General features: G+C 40.4%; 1 protein-coding gene across 2 annotated transcripts in view; it reads right to left on the bottom strand.

Annotated features, from left to right (window-relative positions):
- The window catches only part of BMPER (BMP binding endothelial regulator), a 230473-nt gene that overhangs the window by 74303 nt on the left and 135428 nt on the right, over window positions 1-20742 (bottom strand). For both annotated transcript variants that reach the window (XM_004418836.3, XM_087435327.1), the window contains exons 10-11: window positions 19439-19543; window positions 15649-15694 (exon numbers count right to left, since the gene is read on the bottom strand). In XM_004418836.3, coding sequence (XP_004418893.1) covers window positions 15649-15694; window positions 19439-19543 — 151 coding nt within the window. The remainder of the gene's footprint in view (window positions 1-15648; window positions 15695-19438; window positions 19544-20742) is intronic.

Raw genomic sequence — 20742 nt, 5'->3', positions numbered from 1 at the left:
AAATTTAGGAAATTCCAATGAATTAATCACTTCAAAATACCATTAATTCAAATACTTTTGAGACCCAGGTCAAGCTTTACACTTTGGGACATCTCAAAGATTTTTATTAAAAAAATAAATATTGGGCCGGCCCCGTGGCTTAACGGTTAAGTGCACACGCTCTGCTACTGGCGGCCCGGGTTCGGATCCCGGGCGCGCACCAACGCACCGCTTCTCCGGCCATGCTGAGGCCGCGTCCCACATACAGCAACTAGAAGCATGTGCAGCTATGACATACAACTATCTACTGGGGCTTTGGAGGAAAAAAAAAAAAAAAAAAGGAGGAGGATTGGCAATAGATGTTAGCTCAGAGCCGGTCTTCCTCAGCAAAAAGAGGAGGATTAGCATGGATGTTAGCTCAGGGCTGATCTTCCTCACACAAAAAAAAAAAAAAGAAAAAGGAAAAGAAAAAATCTTAAAAAATAAATAAATATTGTTTCTTTTTTAAAACAAAATTTGGCATTGATTTGTTCTCCACATAAAGATATTCTATGTTTTCAAGGAGGCATGAACAACCAGGAAATGAGGAATTCACTTAGAGAAATTAGCCCAAATGATTAAACAACTATAATAAAAAGAGCAATTTCCAGTCAAGATGAGAAGAGGTCAAGAATATCAGAATTTCATACGAGTCACTACTCTGAATATGTAAGAGAAGAATTAACAGTCAAGACAGAAGAAGGATGTGCCAACGGATCTGATAGGACTGATGGGATCCAAAGCAAATATTTGCTTTTAATTTCCAAAGTGTTTGGAGAGTAATGTTGTTTTATGTTATGATCATTATGTCGTTTCATATGTCAATTTCATGTGCCGCCATATAAATCACATGTATTTGGAATTTGATAAATTAATTACTTGGTCTAAGTTAGCTTTCCTTGTCAATATTTGATAGAGACTCAAAAGAGAGATAGGTGTTGGTGTGTAGGGTAGTTTTAATGAACAAACACTGTGAGGAATACATAAAAGGCACTACTTGACGGAGGAGGGGGAGGAAGCGGCTGGAGAGACGAGCTCTGAAAGCCGGGCAGCAGGATTTGAAGTCAGCCTCCATTTCTGTTCCTTTCTTGTTCTTTTCTTGGTTGTTTTTTCCCTGTGACTCCAATTTTACTGCTTCACCTTCCACCCTACTCCTACCTTCCTGATCCTATATCCCCCCCAATTAGTGTTCCCACCTATCTAACCAACCCATACTGCATTTTCCAGGCCTTTCTCCATGGGATTACTTTCAAAATTGTCCTATCACACATCACCCTCACATTCTGACAGACGGAATCTCTCCCTGGCATGAAAATGGTGCTTTTCAGTTGTCTGGGCACAAGGCGGTTCTTTGGGACACCCTGAGTGACATCAGGAGAATTATAGTTCAGAGCTGATTCTACCATGTGCCACAAAAGGACTAAATGTTAACCTGACCACCAGATGCACCAAATTCAAGAGAACGGCTTTTCTAGAGTTCTTAAGTCCACATACTCAGCAAGAAAACCCAGAATCAATCAAGGCTTTTGAGCTTTTGAGCTTGTAACAAGTGGACCTCAGCTTGAAAAGGTCAATGCACTACTGAAGGAGCTGAAATGATCTTCCTGAAGAAATCCTCTCTTAGCTGTGAACAGGTACAGAGGATGCCTACATCTTCCACCCTACATCTTGTCATCTGCAGTGGCAATCTCCTCCCTGAACCACAGACAACCCACAGCTTCTCCTGGTGTTCTGACAACAACTGCGTCAAAATTATCATTAATAAAAACAGTAGGGACTGGCCCAGTGGCCTAGTGGTTAAGTTTTCGTGCTCCGCTTTGGTGACCCGGGGTTCACGGGTTCGGATCCCAGGCACGGACATAAACCACTTGTCAGCCATGCTGTGGCAGCAACCTACATATAAAGTAGAGGAAGATAGACACTGATGTTAGCTCAGGGACAATCTTCCTCAAGCAAAAGGAGGAAAATTAACAATAGATGTTAGCTCGGGGCCAATCTTCCTCACCAAAAAAAAAAAAAAAAAAGACACTAATAGCTAATATTTACCAAGAATTCACTACCTATCCTAGCACTGTTCTACATGCCTACCGATCATGGATACATAATACGAAAATAGATATTTAGATTATCTCCTAAAATTAAACAAACAGCTAAGTACTAGGTACTAAATACATAAAATGAACTATTATCTAGTCACTGAAAAAGTTTGTGAATAATGTTCATGACTGAGGAAACGCTTAGGACACATTAAGTGAAAAATAGGAAATAAAATTCTATTTACGGGATAATCTTAACTATGTTAAAACAAGTACACAAACACACACACCAAAATTATAAACTGTGGTTATTTCTTGGTGGCAAAACCACGAGTAATATTTTTTTTTTCTTCCTTATTCTTTTCTGTTTTTGCTTTTGTTGTTATATTGTGTTTTTAAGAGCCAAAATGTAGGTACTTGTAGGTAAGGGCAATTATGTGACAAAGCAAATCCTCAAAGAAGCAACAGAAAATATACTGCCCATAGTGGCCCTGGGGAAGCCTGAGCTTAGTCATCGCTGGGCGGGAAGCAATGGGGAACATCCACAGAGACCAGGCAAGGGAAGTCATGTGTGAACAGAGCTGTCAGGAGAGATATTTTTCAAGAGGCCCTAACTTAAGGAAGAGAAGGGTTTGGAGATCAGGATGGTTTTTCTGTGTAACAGCAATATCGAAGAGGCCAACAACATATCGTGACTAGGAAGATGCCTGAGAATTATGTGTTGCATTTGGGGACATTTGTATTACAAGTGAAAATAATTTTGAAAGCTTGGCCCTTTTTCCTGGCACCTCATGTCCCTGTGCCAGATCTTGCAGGAGCAGCAAACACGTGCACTGGAGAGTGACTGAAAATGAGAATCTCAGGGTTACAAAAATCTGCCTCGCTGAAAAAGAAAAAGGCTAGAGAAACACTTAGGGGACAGAAATGAACACTGTATCCTCATGTAATTGTTTTCCAGCAGACCCAGTGAAATGTGCTGCAGTCCAAGATGTGCAGATGTCCAGTCCCACTCTTCTGGAAAGCTTGGAGCAATATTGGAGCTAAACAAACAGATCATTCTGTAACTAACCTTGCCTGAACATGTGTAAGTCAGAGGATGGAGCGAAAGATGCCAATTTACCCTTGGTGGTAACTTTTTCATAGTCCCTTAAGTCAAATCATCAGATGTCATTTTTATTTTGGTTTGTTTCCAATAGATGTATATCAATGTCTAGGCATAGGAGAAAAGATTAGAAGTGTATAAACCAAAATATTAAAAGTGTTGTTTTTTTTCTCTTAAGTAATGGAATTATGGATGATATTTATTTTCCTCTTTCTTGTTCATGTGTTTTTACATTATTATTTACATTTATATTTCATTATTTACAGTGACTATGTACGCTTTGGGGATAAAAATATTTGTTTTAAAATTAAAAATACTGGATTAAAACTTATCACTTTGATGTTACATACTTTAATAAGATTGCTAGGAGAATTAAGAGAGTCGGGCTGCTTCCGAAAACATAATTCCAATGCTTTTCTCTTAACCTCATCAGGTACATGTTTTCCACCATGGGTATATTTATTGTGATGAAATGCCTTCCTTCTGAGAGCAGTGATTATCCTCAAAACATCCGCCAAAGAAAATTAAGGGAAAATTATGCAGCTCCATGTTATAAAGAAGAAAATAAGAGAAACTGAGTAGACTCTACCCGCCTTGCCCCAAAACACAACAAAACAAAAACAGAAAAGCATAAGGAAGAAAAAAAGAATCATTCATGGTTCCCCTACCAAGAAATAACCACTGTTTATGTGTTTGTGTGTGTGTGTGTTTTAACATAGTTAAGGTTATGCTGTACATGAAATTTTATTTCTTCTTCACTTACATATCATAAGATTTTCCCCAGTCATTAAAATCAATTTGAAAACATAGAAAGCGACTTTCATCCTCATGCCATTACTTCTACAAAGAGAACAGTCTCTACAACTCATTGTACCACACCACCACACAGATCAGCACATTTCCAGAGAACTGTTCTAACCATGAGAAAGTCTATCAAATAAAAAACATGGTTTTAAATTTTTCTCAACACAAATTGCAGGGAAACAGGCCCTGTGGGACTCCGGGGTCACTGGGTCATGCGGGGCTGCTGAGAACCCCAGGTGGGTAAGACTCTTGATGATGCCAAGTCTGGGTCAAGAACCAGGAAAGGCTGGGATTAGAAACATTGCCTTTAACACAAGCCCATTTGCTGTTGGTGTAGGCTCTTCCTGAACATGTTGTAAGCTTCCAAAATAAAATCCTGTGTGTGACCCAGCAGGAACTGAACTCCACGCAGGAGGCTCTGGCCTCACTCAGAGGTGTCCTTGACAGCTGTTGTCCCCAGGGGACCTGACGGCCAACAGATGCTCTGCCAAGGGGCACCTGGATTCCTATAAGATTTTACATCCTTGGCTTCTTAAATCAAGAACTTGATCTAACTTTACTGTGAGAACATGGGGGAGAAGGGGATAGTGGGTCTCTTTCCATCAGTCTGTAATCTACCAGATATACTTACAAATCTATACATGAAAAACCGATTTTAAAAAAAGTTGAGTAGGCAACTGAAATGAATATTAAAAAAAAGAGTTGAGTAGGGATACGATTAAGAATGTAAATTTAGGGCCAGCCCCGTGGCTTAGCGGTTAAGTGTGTGCGCTCTGATGCAGGTGGCCTGGGTTCGGATCCCAGGCGCGCACAGACGCACTGCTTCTCCAGCCATGCTGAGGCCGCGTCCCACATACAGCAACTAGAAGAATGTGCACCTATGACACACAACTGTCTACTGGGGCTTTGGGGGAAAAATAAATAAATAAATAAAATTAAGAATGTAAATTTATATAATGTTATAAACCAATGTTACCTCAAAAATTAATTAAATAAAAAATATTAAAAAATAGTCTTAGAAAAAAATGTAAATTTCTTTTTCACATATTTTCCATAACCCCATATACTCACCAACTTCAAACAGAAGAGCAAAGGAAGCAGTCCCTACCTTCAAGATCTAATCTAAAATAAATCTAACCCCCAAAGCCATGGCTGACATCCTAGGGCCTCCCCAACTGAGACCAGTGCTTCCCCATCTCTCACCTTCGCTCCCCCAGTGGCCTGTGCCTGCCCCACACTTCACAGGTCGCAGCACAGGGATCATTCAGCTCCTGGCTCAAATGCCAACTCCCACAGCAACTTGCCTGCTACCTCAGCGTGATACCACTTCTCTTTCCTCTAAATCCCAAAAGCAAAACTAACCATATAGCTCGGATTTTCTGGGACAGTCTTAATTTCAAATACTCTACCCTATAGACACATTATGTTTTACAGTTTGGGGACTAAAACTATGGTCACCAAACCAATAGCACACTTATGACAAGCCAACTTCTACTCTAGTTTATAGTTATATAAGCACACTGTCTTGTATATTGGAGGGAATATATGTGTGTGGGTGTATAAATGAAAAAAGATAAAATTTTATGAAAAAAGATAAACTGCCCCCACTAAACTTACCAAAATAGATAAGTATAATGACTGGCATGCAGCAGGTTATCAATAGAATTTTGCTTAATCAATTGATTAATTGGATAACTAATTAATGCTCTCAGAACAAGGAATTAAGGCTGCAGATGGAATTAAATTTGCTAAGTTAGTTTAAGATGGGGAGATTATCCAGGATAATCTGGGAAGGACGAATGTTATCACCGGGGTCCTTATAAGTGAAAGAGGAAGGCAAGAGCCGAGTGTCATAATGATGCAGCAAGAGAAGGACTCAAGAAGCCAGTGCTGGCTTTGAAGATGAAAGGCGGACTCAAGCCAAAGAATGCGGGCAGCCTCTGGAAGATGGCCAAGGCAAGAAAACGGATTCTCCCCTGGAGCCTCCAGAAGAAAGGCAGCCTTGCTGACACCCATTTTGGCCCATTCAGACCCATTGCAGACTCCTGACCTCCACAACTTGTAAGATAATAAATGTGTATCATTTTAAGCCACAAAGTTTGTAGAAATTTGTTACAGCAGCAATAGGAAACTAATAAATGTAACAAAAGCCAAGGTGACTAGTCTAAAGCAACCAGTTCATGCCCGGCACCATGCCAGGTGCTTTCCATATTTTCACTGTCTCCTTTAATCTTCACTACTTCTCTGCACATTGTATTTCATTACCATAATTTCTTAGCAGCGAGTTTGGAGAGTTTGCCATGGTGCCCATGGTCACTCAACCACTACCAGTAAAGACAGAGTCCTACCTAGTCTCTGCAGCCCTGAGGCCAGTGCCTTCCCCACCATGACTTGATGCTTCCTCTTACGCCCTATACCACAGCATCCTGTGCAATTGTTGCTAACCAATTTGGATCACAGAGCTCTTTGGGAATCTGAAGAAACGTGTAGACACTCTTCCTTCCAAATGCACATGACTGTATCCACTAAAATGTAGAGGTTCATAGACACACTGTTCCAAAACTGATCAATTACCTCCTAGGAGTCCACGAACTTCAGTTTAAGACCACCTATCTAGAAGTTAATTATAAACTATATTATACGGTTCTCTTATTTAATGTGTTTATATTTCATCTCCCCAACTGCATTACAAGTTCCTAAACTCAGGGTCTGTGTCAGTTTTTTATCTGTGTCCTCCAGGGCACCTTCCAGAATGCTGGAAACTCACCAAGTGTTAATACAAACTGGTTATAGAAGATGCATTTTTGTCACTCTCATCACCCAAGCTCTGACCTTAAAATGTCTGTTGTCTTTAAACAAGAAATTGTTATTTATCAACTAAGAGATCTGTGCACCAGAGCTGAAGAGATGAGTTTCCCATCTCCAAGTTAACCTACTTCCAACTTTAAAGCCACCTTTGACCTTTGCAAACATTAAGGATGTTGCTTTGAAAAGGGTCCTGGGTTTGATCACAGTCTTTTCACTTAATGACTACAAAATCCTGCACAAACTACCTACATAACCTAGTTTGTTCACCTATAACACGGGTCTGAGAAAAGCTATCTTGCAGGGTGGTTATAAAGATAAAGATAGCATTGCAAAAATGCTGAGAACATAATAGATACTCAGAGAGTAGTCGGTATTAGTTTTATTATTATAAGTGCTATGCAAATCCAGCAAATAGATATCCACTGCTGGCTAAAATAGGGTTGGATAAGACTCTAACACACATATAAAACATAGATTTGTTGAAAAGACAGTGTGAGCTGAATTTGTCTATAAAAGTCATATGAAATGTAGATTTGGGGCTAGAATGGAGTAAGCCTTCTAGGTCAAAAGAACAAAGTTAATAAAGTCATAGACATAGAAAAGAAGGCAGCTTGCACAAGAAGAGTCAGAGACGGATCTGATCCAATTGGAGAGTTGCTTTAGGAGATGTGAGACACCCAAGTTGTCTAAATAAATTGGCCTGAGATTTATTGCCAGCCTGAGAAGTTTAAATATATTCCAAAGAACCAACATTTCTTAACATGTTTCCTATGAAACATCAATCCTGCCTGTTGCTCTGCCAAAATAAGTAGAAATAAAAAAACCTCTGCAGCTCAAATTAGTTCAGGAGGTACTTTATAATCCATCACCCTCCTGCAAGTTTACCCTGCACATTGGCATAGAAAAGGCTCTGAGAATTCTGGAGTAAGGAAACACATTCAAGTTTACTTGACCTAGAATTTCCCTAATGTATTTAATCATAGAAACTTGTTTTGAAAATATTACTCATTACTATCCCTCAGCACTAGTGTTTTATAAAACAAACTTTGGGAAACTCTGCGAGAGACCAGTGAAGGAAGCTGGTGTAGGTTCTCGTGAAAGCCAAGTTTGGGTTTCTGACAGTGGTATGCAGAAAGGGCTGAAGGAGAAAAGACAGATGTTAGTTGCAGGCAATAGGATGAAGTTCTGGCTGCCATGGGAATGGGAAGGAAATTATCAGAAAAACAACACAAAGAGACAATCAACTGACTTGATGACTGATTAGCAACATGGGAGAGAAATGCCAAAAGTATGAGAAATAACATTAAGGCTCAAAACCTATGCAGCTGGGATAATGGGGGGGCCAGAATTCAGTCAACAGATAGGGGTTGGAAAGAACCATTAATTCCCTCCATCCAACTCCCAACCCAGATAATTTGGAGAATCAAAGGTAGCAATTGTTAACAAAATTCAAATGCAGTACTTTGAAAGAAGAATGTGATCTCCCAAAAAATTAGAAGCTGAGATCTACCATATTAGCGACTCATCAAGAAGTTGTATGTTAAGTACCTTGAAGTTTGAACAAATCTGAAACCAGAAGGAGAGAGTAACTACAGAAGGGGTACTGTGGAGGCAGAGCTGTGAGCTCACAGGATGAAAAGGCAAAAAGTAAAAGGAGAACAGATGTGTGTACTAAGGAGAAACATGAAAGGGCAGAGCAAAGGAGTGGAGCGACGGTTGGGGGTGGAGAGTATTAACCAAGAAGGAGACTGGGATAAGTAGAAAGAATGATAGTACTCATAAATATGAGCTTCACATCAAAGGGAACTACAGAGGGTAGCTGAGGGGTCTTTTCTCCAAACTCCCAGGGAAGGTTGGAACTCAAGCGTTGTAACTCAAGAGACTGAAGAGGTTAAGTGACCTCATAAACGTAGATAAGGTTTTAAAAGGTGAGCAAATACAACTACTTTCACATGGAAACCCCTAGTCATGTATAGAGGAAAGAAATTGGCAAACATCATATATAATTGGAGGCAAACCTCCAAAATGAATAAAAATGTAGTCAATAGAGAATGCAGAATAGTGGTTAAAAGTTTAGGACCAGGATATTAGTGGACCTCACCTTATTCAATTTCTCAGACCCTCAGCTCCCTCATTTGTAAAGTGGGGATAACAACAGCTTCCATTTCATAGATCAGTGTGAGGACTGAATGACAGAATGCATGGAGAGCATTTATCACAATGCCTGACACAAACTTACACTCAATAAATCACTGCTGGTAATAGGAGCAATTGTAACTCTAGTGGCAGCAGAAGTAGCAACTTTTGTTGCTCTTATTTTGCTCACAGGAGATGAGACCTCCAGAGAAGAATAAATCCGCCTCAGCTTTACATACAGTAATGTACAATTTATTATACAGTATTTTCCAGAAAGTGTACTTTTCAGTTTCAGAGTTTGAGGTTGGTATTATATGTTTGTTTTCTCACCTTGCTGTATTTTAGGTGTATGATCGCCAAAGGGTTTTGGTCACAAGTTCCTGCAGTCAAAACTGGGTATTTGCACCTTCCTTGAGATTCAAGACGGACACCTTGGCTAAATGTACCAGATGTCTACTAATGAGTTTATTTGTCTTTTTATGTACAAAGTATATTCTTTCAAAATTAGACAAGAAAGTAATTTTTTATTGAATGATTTAATAATGGTACATCTATATTAAAAATAACTTTCCCAAGCAAAGATCCAGGGAGGCCATATGATATTGTAGAATAATACTGGATAGGAGGTAAAAATAAATAAACAAATAAAGCCAGCTTTTCCAGTTAATACTACCATGAGCCTCAGTTTCCGCACCTGAGAAGTGGGAGGGTTGAGCTCATAGTTAAGGTCCATTCATTCATACAATTCCATGATGCTAAAATGGAGATGAGCTTGAGTGGCAGAGCAACATTGCTCTTTCCTACTCCTGGTAGAAATTATACACAGTTACTTCAAGTTTAAAACTATATGTATTTTAATGTTGTAAGAACATTTGGGGAGATCATCACTTACCGCTGGAAATATCTCAACCCTGAGTTGCCAGGAGGAAAAAAAAACTACCTGGAAAAACGAATGGACATGGAAAACCAAGCAAGTTTGATTTGTCAGTGAGTGCAGAGCATACCAACTATCGCTGCTCTGCACCCCAGCAGGAAGGTGGAGGTGTCGCCAGGTAGATGAAAGCCTGGACCCTTGAGTCTACATTTCTTCCTGGGTGGGGTGGGGGGAAATGCTATTAAATTGGAAACTCCTGCTAACGTCCTTCTCTAATCTCCAGCCCCTACCTGTTGTAAAGTCCCACAGACGTTATCCTCCCTTCCTAACTGCAGCTGGTTATCAGTCTGTACAATAGACAAAGAAGTCAATGCCAGAAATTCCGCCCAGGCCCTGGGGCCAGACTTCCTTGTAGGAATTCAGCCTCCATCATTTACCTTAGGCATTCTTAACCACTAAGCCTCAGTTCCCTCAGCTGTAAAAGGGAGCTAATAACATTATTTGACTTTAAGATGGCTGTGAGGATCAAATGAGATAGCCCACAACAGTGTTTAGACACACAGCAGATGCGAATAAATACTAGCCGCTGCTGCTACTGCTGTTGCAATTATTGCCATTGCTGTTATTTGATGATGATGATGATGACTGTTAACTAAACAATCAGAAATTATTGAGGACTAACACCCTGTAGGAACCCACAATAGGTGGTGGATAAAAGATGACCCCTAATAACTCAGGCTCCTCCTCCAACTCTGCACCAATTTAGAGCCAGGAAATTTAAAGTCACAGTATCCCTTAGAACAGAACAGCATAATAAACAGAAAACAAACTGATTTCCTCATACCCCTTCCAGTGCTGCTCGTGCCGGTGTGCAATTTCCTAGCCACCACATGTGGTACAGTCGGATTTTATTTGCCACCCCTGTCTGCTAGTTGGGCCTCGGGAGCAGTGACAAACCCAACTCCAGATGCTCGAGCAGAAGCTTCAGTGGCCATTGAGCTTAACACCTCCTTGGCAGGGCTAAAGTCAACACCACAAATTCTTATTCTACAAGCATCTTGAGCTCCGGTTTCACATTTCCTTGCTTTCCTGAGTTTAGGACAGATTCTTGGTGTTAAGGGACCTGGAGTAGCTTACAGTCTCAGAGGCCAGAAATCTTGCTCAAACACGGAATTACTAATTTGCGGAACCTCTGTCAGTGGTGATTTCTCATAAAATGGGCCCCAAGGTCACTGTTTCATTAAATTGTTGTTGTATTCTCCCTCCTACAGCTACTCTTTAATTGGAGATACCTGTAGCCATGCCCAGTGACTTAAGTAAGGTGTGCCAAAACCAGCTGGGGCAATTCCACGGTGCCCATGCTGGGTGCACACAGCAGGCAAGGGCCTTCTTGGGGAGCAGGCACGCCAACGCTGCACACAGCTGGAAGCTAACCCTTGGGGGGTTTAAAAAGTTACCCGGCAACCGTGAGCCTCCTTGCACCCTGAGTAGCTGAAATCTGATATTTCCTGTTACTTGTGGGACATGTAGTTGAGGTTATTGCAATTAAATGCACATCTGTGCTCAGTATACTCTGCCCACCTCTGTGTTATGTAATTATGAACTTTCGTTTTAGGTTGGGATTCTGATAGTTAGGTATGATGTAGCTACAGGCACAGCATAACGAATCTATGAGACCCAGGGTTGGGCATCTACATGTGGGCTGCCTTTGGTTGCCTCTGGTCTTGCAGATGGATAGGAGATTAAATTCTCTCATACAGTCAATATCTCTTTCTCTCTCTCTCCCTCTCTGCTTTTTTCCCCTCTCCCTCTCTCTCTACATGCACACATATACCCTTCTCTTATCAGTGAAAACTTTACCACTAAGTATGATTTCCGTGTCTGAAAACAGACATTCTGCCAGGAAAGAATTTATCTGATTTCAGGTCTCTGTTGGGTAGTTAGGTCAAGATTCCACCTACTGTTTGCCAACACACAGTAAGATAACATTTCACATAAACCAAGTGCTACACGCACAACAGACAGTGGCCTTCTTGGCACCCAACTCGCCGTCCCATGACGCTCAGCCCAGGCAAAGTGGGACTCGCTTGAGGCTATAGCTCATACTTTGGCAAGAAACAGCACTTGCACGAAAGCTTTATAAAGTTTGTTTAGCTCACTTCAATATTTTATTTTAAATAAATCATCCAAACCAAATTTAATTCTTTTCAGTTGGAAAGGGGGAAAGAGAGAAAAGTCCCATGTTATTAAAAGACAGCAATGCTTTTCATATTTCCTTTAGGTCTGATTTCAAGAGGACTTTTTTTTTTTTTTTTCCGATTTTGTTAGAATCATCATTGCCCTTTCAGATCAACCCTACAAAGACTACCCTACTATGGGGCGCACAACAATTTCGCACCTCAATTATTGCTTCTTACCTACCGAATGTAAATTACCATTGTCACTGACTATTGCAAAAAGGGGCCTATAAAAATGTTCTCCACATTTGCCTCAAGTTTCCTCTTTGCTATTCCTTCCAGAGGTCTGAGAGAGCCCCAAACACTATCAAGACAGACTCACCCAGTCAATAAGGCAGGAATTCTGTGGAATTTTAGAAACACACAAGGCAATGACACCACTGCTGGAAATAATGTGACGCTCATTTAACCACTACAGATAATCAAAGAAAGTTTTAGAGTATTTGAAGCTTTGTAATCAATCCATTTCATTTACATATGTATGTATATATGTATCTAAGCATTTATTCTTGCCTCCTTCCAAAAAAGAATTGGAAGTAGTTTACATGCATACATACCAAATGATTCAAAACACATAATGGTGGACATATAAGATGAAGTCAGCAGTAAGCTTATTACTCAAAATTGCATGCCATTAGAGATGGGCTGCAAATTTATTTCTAGCTTCCGGCAATTAAAGCAAAGATAGTGACTTTTAATCAGTCAAGATATAATTATGCCTTTATAAGTTTTTTGTAGGGCTAAGCAATAAAAATACAGAAACACATTTAGTTAAATCCAGAAGCTTCGGGTCTGTCATTTTTTATACCAGCAGAAGAGCAACCTCACCTCACTCTCCTCCTTCATCTAATCACTGTGTGTTGAGAGTAAGTTACTGCTACTAGTACACCAGTGTGTATTTCTACATTCACCCATGCTGTTACCCCGGTTTGGAGTACCAATCACAGGGGTAATTTGGTACCCTGGGGGACATTTGGCAATGTCTGGAGACATTTTTGATTGTCACAATCTTGGAGAGAGGAGTGCTACTGGCATCTAGTTGGTAGAGACCAGAGATGCTGCTAAACATCATACAATGCACAGGACAGCTCCCACAACAAAGAATTATCTAGACAAACTATATAATACTGAGGCTGAAAACTCTGCAGTAACTAATGGAGTATGTATGTGTGTGTGATTTTGTTTGACTAACACAGAAATCAGCCATTTTTCTGGTTTTGGAAAACACTAGCCTTAGTTTGTACCTCAGCCCTCATTTATCTGCTCTGGAAACCCATATATCAGATGAGCTTTTGTAATCGACAGAGAAGGAAAAAACGAGTCCAAAGGTTTGTTCTGGATCCTGGATATAATGACAAAGAAATTTCAAAATAGGAGGTCTTCAGGCTGTAGCTAAAGGACATCAGAATAAGCCTACCTGAATGTGTTATGAAAATCTGGGCATTGCTTAAAAAATTGGAAGTCATCCCATCGCTTCACTCAATCTGAACAAATAAACCTCACCAAATGGAATGTGTTTTACAGCATTGATGGAAGAACTGCTGGAGAGCAAGAGAGAGTAAACAGATGGAAAGAACACCAAAGGAAATTGAGAAATAGCCATCCGATGATATCATTTAGATCTGGATCAAGAACCACATGCCTGGGCTCTTCCAGCACTGACCTGCTGGATGCAGGTGCAAAGAGTCAGTGGTCTCCCAGCTGCCCCTCCAGCTGGGTGGCTCTCTCCCTTGCCAATTGCCTCTCTCAGTGACAGAAGTCATGGGCTCATTCACATGTTTTACACAACACAATATTTAATATGACCGGTTACAAACTAGGTTTGATTTCATCATGCCTATCCTTATATGCTTATTTTTTTTTCTGATAAGCAACCAGTATTCTAGATATGGAAAGGCTAGCCCATAGTGGATAAACTAATAATGGAATGCAGCTTTTCTCTCAACTATCTCAATAATTACCTTCTTGATTCTAATATAAAGTCAGATAATTCAAGATTTAGGCTGTTTCTGAGCGGCCAAGAATGGCCATATGTTTTTATTAAGCTGATAAGCAGTGATCCTGGATGACAGCAGTGGGATTGGCAGATGTAACCTATCTGTGCTCATGCACATTGAAAGGGTTAGCTAGAAAATCTTAGGAGATCCTTTGAAGTCTGTCTCTGCTTCATCTAGGAGATACTTTCTAGGGAAATGCAAACATCTCCATTGACGTAGATACAGAGGAAACCTTCAGCAATTTAGATTCTACTCTGTTCTTCCAGAAAGGAATTAAGCTGGAGCAGCCTCCAAATCATCCGTAAACAAAGGTTCCTCAGAGGATCTCTGGGAGGATGATATGTAATCGTTTATACACATGTTTCGTTTATACACATGTTTTGAAATCAACTGGTGTGTTCATCATACCGAATTCTTCTTCCTGCATTAATTCCTGGGCTCTACTAAGTCATTCTTGGTTGGCTTCCTTTGAGCTATTTTTTGTACTGCATTATCTATAAAAAAATTCTTTTATTAAATCTATAATTTAATTTTCATTAATTAAACTAGCACTTTTATCATGTATAATATATAATTGCTTAACAGCTCTTTGTCTCAAAAAATAGTGTGATATATGTGTATATATTATATGTAATATATATATATATGTAAAGTGAACTTATGTATCTGTTGTCCAAAAAAAACAGAGCCAGGATAACTCCAAGTAAAATATTCTCTGATTTTAGACAAGTGGAATAAACAAACCTGTTCCCACGTGAAAGCTGCTTTCAACTGTCATCAAAGCCCACTTCTCTAAGCCTGGCTGGCTCATAAAATACTTTCTAATACATTTCATGGCTTTGTTAATCCTGCTTATCATACATCGGAACTAATTTCACAGCGACATTACTAATACTCCTTTTTCAATGACACACTTCAGAAAGCTATCACAAAACCATATGAATTTGAGGAGGACTAAAATGCAATTTTCTAATAGATCTAGGCATATGTCTACATGTGGGGATGACATTAACCCTGTTGCTATGCTCTGTGATTAGTTGTGTAGTCTCGGACAGCTTCCAGAATAGGCCATTTAGAGAGAACTTTTAAGAACTCAGTTAAAAATAACAGGATGGTGAAACCATTGCCAGCCCAACAACCTCCGGTTTTATCTTTGCCAACACATCTGACAACGTTGGATGTGCCCAGGTGAAATGGTGAAGAGCTGGGGGTGGGGGTGAGGGAGGAGGAAGTAAGTGCAGCTGTTTGGCTTTATAATGATAGCAGGAAAATCCCTCCTAGATTATGTATAATGTTTGGTTTTACTGGATATCATTATCTTTGCCGCTATGACTGTAAATGCTATTAGCAGTAAAAATGCACATTAAGTTATCTGGTCCTTCTTAAAACCTCATCAGACCATTTATCTTCTAAATTTCTCATAGCAACAAATTCCAGTGGAAACATCTATATTTGTCTCAATTGCGCTTTTGTGAAAGGATTACAATTCATTTAAAGTGTCTGTAGGGAGGTGGGATGATCCCACCCTATACCTGTAGAAATGAAATGTGCAGAAAACTTACACCTCCATTTTTCTTGTTGCACTATAAAGTGCGAAACAAATATTAATAGCACATGTTCAAAAGAATAAACTTACTTTCAGTGCAAATAGGACAGCATCCTTTTCTGTTGAGAATTTTACCCTAATCAAGAGAAAAACAAATAAGAGTTTAATGTTAAGAAACAGGGTCTGCTGAGGACAAAACTCTTTTTTAAATCTAATACTAGATAAACCAATGAAATCAGTCCAAGCTGTATTTGAACTCAATGCCCAGATGGTGATGATGACAGTAAAAATGAAGTTTCAAGTGTCAAGTGCTAAGGCCAGGCAAAGTCATTCTGAAAGCTTTCCTGTTTTTATCCTCCGAGAAATATAATAGCTAAAGGACTCGTTGGTGTGATTTTTCTCACATGGAGGGAAGATGGAGACAGTCTGGATTCAACCTTTCCTCTGATATCCAAATCTACCCCTCTGGAGACTAAGTGCACATACATAAAACTGGGAATTGTCTGTCAACCTATCAATCTGTGCAAGGCCTTCCTTCTGTCTTTGCTTGTTGGAAGGGCCCAAACAATAAACTGTAACCCAAGCTCAGGCCTATGGATATGGACACTGTCTGTGCTACAGATCAAATTCACCCAGATTTCTTCTTTCAGAAAGTGGTATGCTGTCCACGTTAAGTCATTGTTATGCAGTCAAAGCCAATGAAGCTGAGAGTTTTGAAACGCTGAGTAACTTTCCATTACCTATGTGGAAATACAGTGTGATCTCCTATATTGCATTTCTTCCAATTTTTTTAATGCATGACATTTGAAGGAGGAAGCATATCAGAGAATGGCATTGTCTTATCTCTGACTCAATGGGACTCACAGAGAAAAGGAAATGTGAAAGAAGATTAAAATTTAGGGAGCACTTGCTATGTAACAAACATCCTACTAGACCTTATGTCATCTAACATCAGGTTAGCTGTAAGGATTTAATAAGTTAATACTTAGAACACATTAGAGTTTAATTAATATTATATACTTTTACAATCATTGCTATGAAGATGCACAAGAACCTTATGGGCTATTTCCCTTTTTATAGATGAAGAAATTAATATTATACAACAAGGGTGATAGAATCCAAAATCAAACCTAATTCTGTGTGACCCTAAAGGCCAGTTCTTTCCACTCCAGATTTTTATCCTCTTTCATTCTTTATCTTTAAGGGAATTTAATATTTATTGGGTATCTGCTATACATTAGAAAGAATGCTGTGTGTTCTTCATAGTTTATCTCATTTACACTTCACAACAACCCTCCAAATGCAGGGTTCCTAACCCCTTTTTATGGGAAACTAAGGGGACAGAGACCCCAGAGAGGTGGCCCAAGGTCAAGACCACACAGCTCATATATTGTCCCTTCACTCGTTCACTACTGGTCAGTTGCATAAATAATATATTTTAGTACCCCCCAAAAAAAATCATACTGACTAAAAAAATGCTGGTTGATAATTGAAGAACTAGAACCATGTTTGATTCATTTTTGCATCAGCCAGACCGAAAATGGTACAATAAAGGGTAAGATGACTTTGAAAGAGACTTAAAACCCCATGGTTTGGGGCATCACGACATATTTTCATTGCCTCGAGCTCTGTTATCTATTTCTATTTGGCACAGAGGACTCCTTTGGCTTCTCGTGACTGAAAGCAGTTGAGGACAAAGCCAGATGAGGTGGGCTCAGGCCGATGAAATGATGGGTGGAGTAAGGTGCTCTATCTGAATGGAGCAGAGCTATTTAAAGCCAAGGCCCCAACCAAATGTGACATCTGCCCCTCGGTGGAAACTGCCATCTCCCTTCTTCGGGAAGTGAGAGAGGGGCGGGTAATGTCACTAAATTAGCTGTGGATAAATCAAATGCAAGTTGTGGAGTCTGTGCTCTTGAGTTATAAGCAACTAGCTGTGGAATGCATATGTGACCTCATGGGTAAGAAGGCTCTAGTAATAGCACCCACCTCAGAGGGGTGGTGTCAGCATTAAATGGGGTTATTCCTGTATATAGAGACTATAGAGAAAGTCTCAGTACATATTAGTGATGATGAGATGGCAGTGTAGTTAAGGACCCTGTCCCCACAGGAACCCACCAAGCCCTTCCCACAAAAGGCATTCCTTTGCCTCTGAGGGAGTTGCCAAGGAGGGTGGACAGGGAATCCAACCACAAAACCTTCCTTCCACAAGGCGCACATACTTTTGGAAAAAGAGATGTGTAGTAGCCAGGAAGGATACAGCAGGCAATACAGTCTGCTTCTTAAAAAAAATTTTTTTTAATTTCCCCAGGCAATGCAGAGGAGGGGAAGCAAGTGCTTAACAGGATTTCCATGGCAGAGCTAAGTTATCTTCCCAAGTCCTTGTGCTGGCCCCTGAGGAGGGAAAGTGTGAACTGGAGGAAAGGTTGGAGAGATGCCTAGAAACAGAAAGGTGGCCCCCGAGGCAGGAGCCGGGCACTGACAAGCTCCAACAAGCCGAGGAGGGGGTGGGGCAGGGGAAAGGCCTGCGCCTGGAGGGACGGATGCTCCAGGCCCAAATATGGTCCACAAAGAAGAAATGCTAATGAAACACTGGTGACATAAAGAGCATTGACCTCCCCGCAGCAAGAGGACAATGAAAACCATCAACCCTGCCAGAAGTGGCATGCCTCAAGTGAGGCTGGAAACTCCACCATGGCCTGCTGAGGCTCGTTACTTGAGCCACGAGGTTGGCACAGCATCCTGTTTTTGTCGTGTGGAATAAGGAACCCCATTATTACTAACATGTGCTGCAAGAGTTCATTAGCAGGGAGGGTTCCCCCAGGACTGGCATAAATGATGGGATCCCATTTTTCCCAATGAATATTTATAAGCAGACCATGTTCAAGTCTACTTAGCGTATCTCCTTTTTTTTTTCTCCTTTTATGGGAGGTTTTCAGTTTTATGTCTGAGGTTTTTTAAAGCAAGACTAATTAGGGTTTTTTTTTTCCTTTTTTTCCTCCCCCCTTTATTCAGTTGTGCAATAGCAACAGCTGTTGTTTTTTTTGTGCCTCATTTGGCACTCAAGTAAAAACAGCAACTTTTTGTTTATAATAATAACAGATGTGAATAAAATTAAAAGCTGTCTATAACAGAGAAGGGAGGACAAGTTCTGAACATATGGATATATTTTTTCATTCACTGGAAGGTATTGAATAGGTTTGACATTTTCCCAAAACGCATAAAACCTTGAAAGGTTTCAAGTTGCTGAGGTGAATTCAATGAAGCTCATGCTTTAGAAGATAATGGTTGCTTTATTCAGTGCCCTGGAACTGTGGGTTTCTGAAAAGAGATATTTCCATAAGGACGCTATTTCCATTTGGGGCTACAATGGAGGCCAGGGTGAGAGAGGGAAAACTTCACTAAAGGGGTCAGAGGGTGCTGCTAGGCAGGAGAAACCCTGTGGGGAATTTATTAATAAACAACCACATATTACTTTGAATGGCTAAGGGAAGATAACTGATTTGAGGAGAGAGAGAAAAGGGAGGAAAATGCAAAGGATGGTTATGATGTTCAACAAAAAACACAGCGAAATAAACAAGGGAACAGATCTAACAGGAGTTGGAGACATTAAAACAAAGAACTGGGAGAAGTCAGTTGAGAAATAGGGAAGTGAGGACAAGAGCAAAATAAGAGCTATTTCCACACAAGGCTAGAATCTGGGTGGGAGCTGCAAAAAAGAAGGAGCAAGATTTGCAAGGGGCATGTGGCTATTTGGGAACTTGGAAGCTTTGGGGGATCTGGATTCTGTGTTCCGAAGGTGGCGTGTAACCATGCCACACATGAGATGTTTCCGAAAACGCTAAGGTAAAGAGAAAGTCAACCTGCATTTCAAACATACCTGAGGGCAGCTGCTGATGGGAACGCACTGCTTCTTGCGACACTCTGTCTTGCCTTTCACACAAGCACAGATGGTGCAGTTAACAGAGGACCACATCTCTCCATCCTACAGGAGAGAGCAAAGGATTCTGCCATCAGCTGCAGGCTGATGGGAGCTAATCTAACAGGCTAGGATTTCTCTCTCAAGGAAAGAATTTATCCTGACTGAGGGACCCCATCATTAGACTAAATTATTCTGAGGTGTCCTATCCATACCTAACTGATTTAATATAAGATTAGATTTGAGGGTGTGTGTGTGTGTGTGTATGTGTGTGTGTTCCCCCTCCAGGTTATAAAAAGAATTCTTGTGTGTCTAACCAAGTCATATTTGCATATTCCTCCTCCTGCATTGTTTACCTAGTTTCACCCTGGGAGACAAACATAAGTTTTCATACATTATGCAATAGCAAAGGTCTAATTTTCCAGTTTGATAGGTCTGGACTGTTTAAGCTATCTCAGGCACCACCAATTAATTGAGATGTCCGGAGGTTGTTAGTTTATTCCCAGATATGACATGGTTCCAGACCACACAGGACACAAACGTGCAAAGAACAGAGGCTAATTCAAATGACTCCCATTGCCCAGGCAGGCATCTGATTACCAAGCCATCTGAAAACGTGGAGCCCAGACAGGACACTCCAAGAGCCATTCATACCATGTCCCTGCCAGTCTGATACTCTCCCCTCAAAAAGCTGGGTAGCACTTTGGGACACATTTTCTAGCCCAGAAAGGGCTGTTTGAGGAATTTCTTTGGCTCATTGGATTTATAATCTGCAATTACCAAATGTCCAGCCATAGGAAGCCCAGTATCTCTGGCAAACATGCAGAGATGTACATCCTTGCTTGTGGGAAAAGAGATTACAGGCAATAGAGTTGGGTCTGAAAACAAAACAAGCATTCCTTCCTGGGCTTGTGGATCTAAGCAACAAATTTTGTTAAAAACAGAGAAACTGCTTCAGCTCTTTGATGATTATTCCTCATCTACCTCTTCCTTCTCATTTTTGAAGCTATTTTAAGGACTACCTACTCTCCAGTGCCTTTTATTTCTCAAGAGAGAAAGACTTAACTGAATCTGTCTTAAAGGGCATCTGACTATTCCAAATTCTCTGAGTGCACATTTCAAGAATGACCCTCTGTAAATTACTTCGGGCTTCATTCACATAAAGGAACCTCTCTACAGAGCCTTGAAAGCACTTTGCACACAGCCCCGTCATGAGAGTGAGTCTATTGCATCTGGGTGCTCTGCAGACAGAGGATGACCTATGT

The sequence above is a fragment of the Ceratotherium simum genome, chromosome 1 (assembly GCF_057802395.1).
Source record: "Ceratotherium simum simum isolate JZ-2026a chromosome 1, ASM5780239v1, whole genome shotgun sequence".
Lineage (NCBI taxonomy): Eukaryota > Metazoa > Chordata > Mammalia > Perissodactyla > Rhinocerotidae > Ceratotherium > Ceratotherium simum.
The sequence above is the reverse complement of the archived record's forward strand: the minus strand, read 5'-3'. Positions and strand labels throughout refer to the sequence as shown.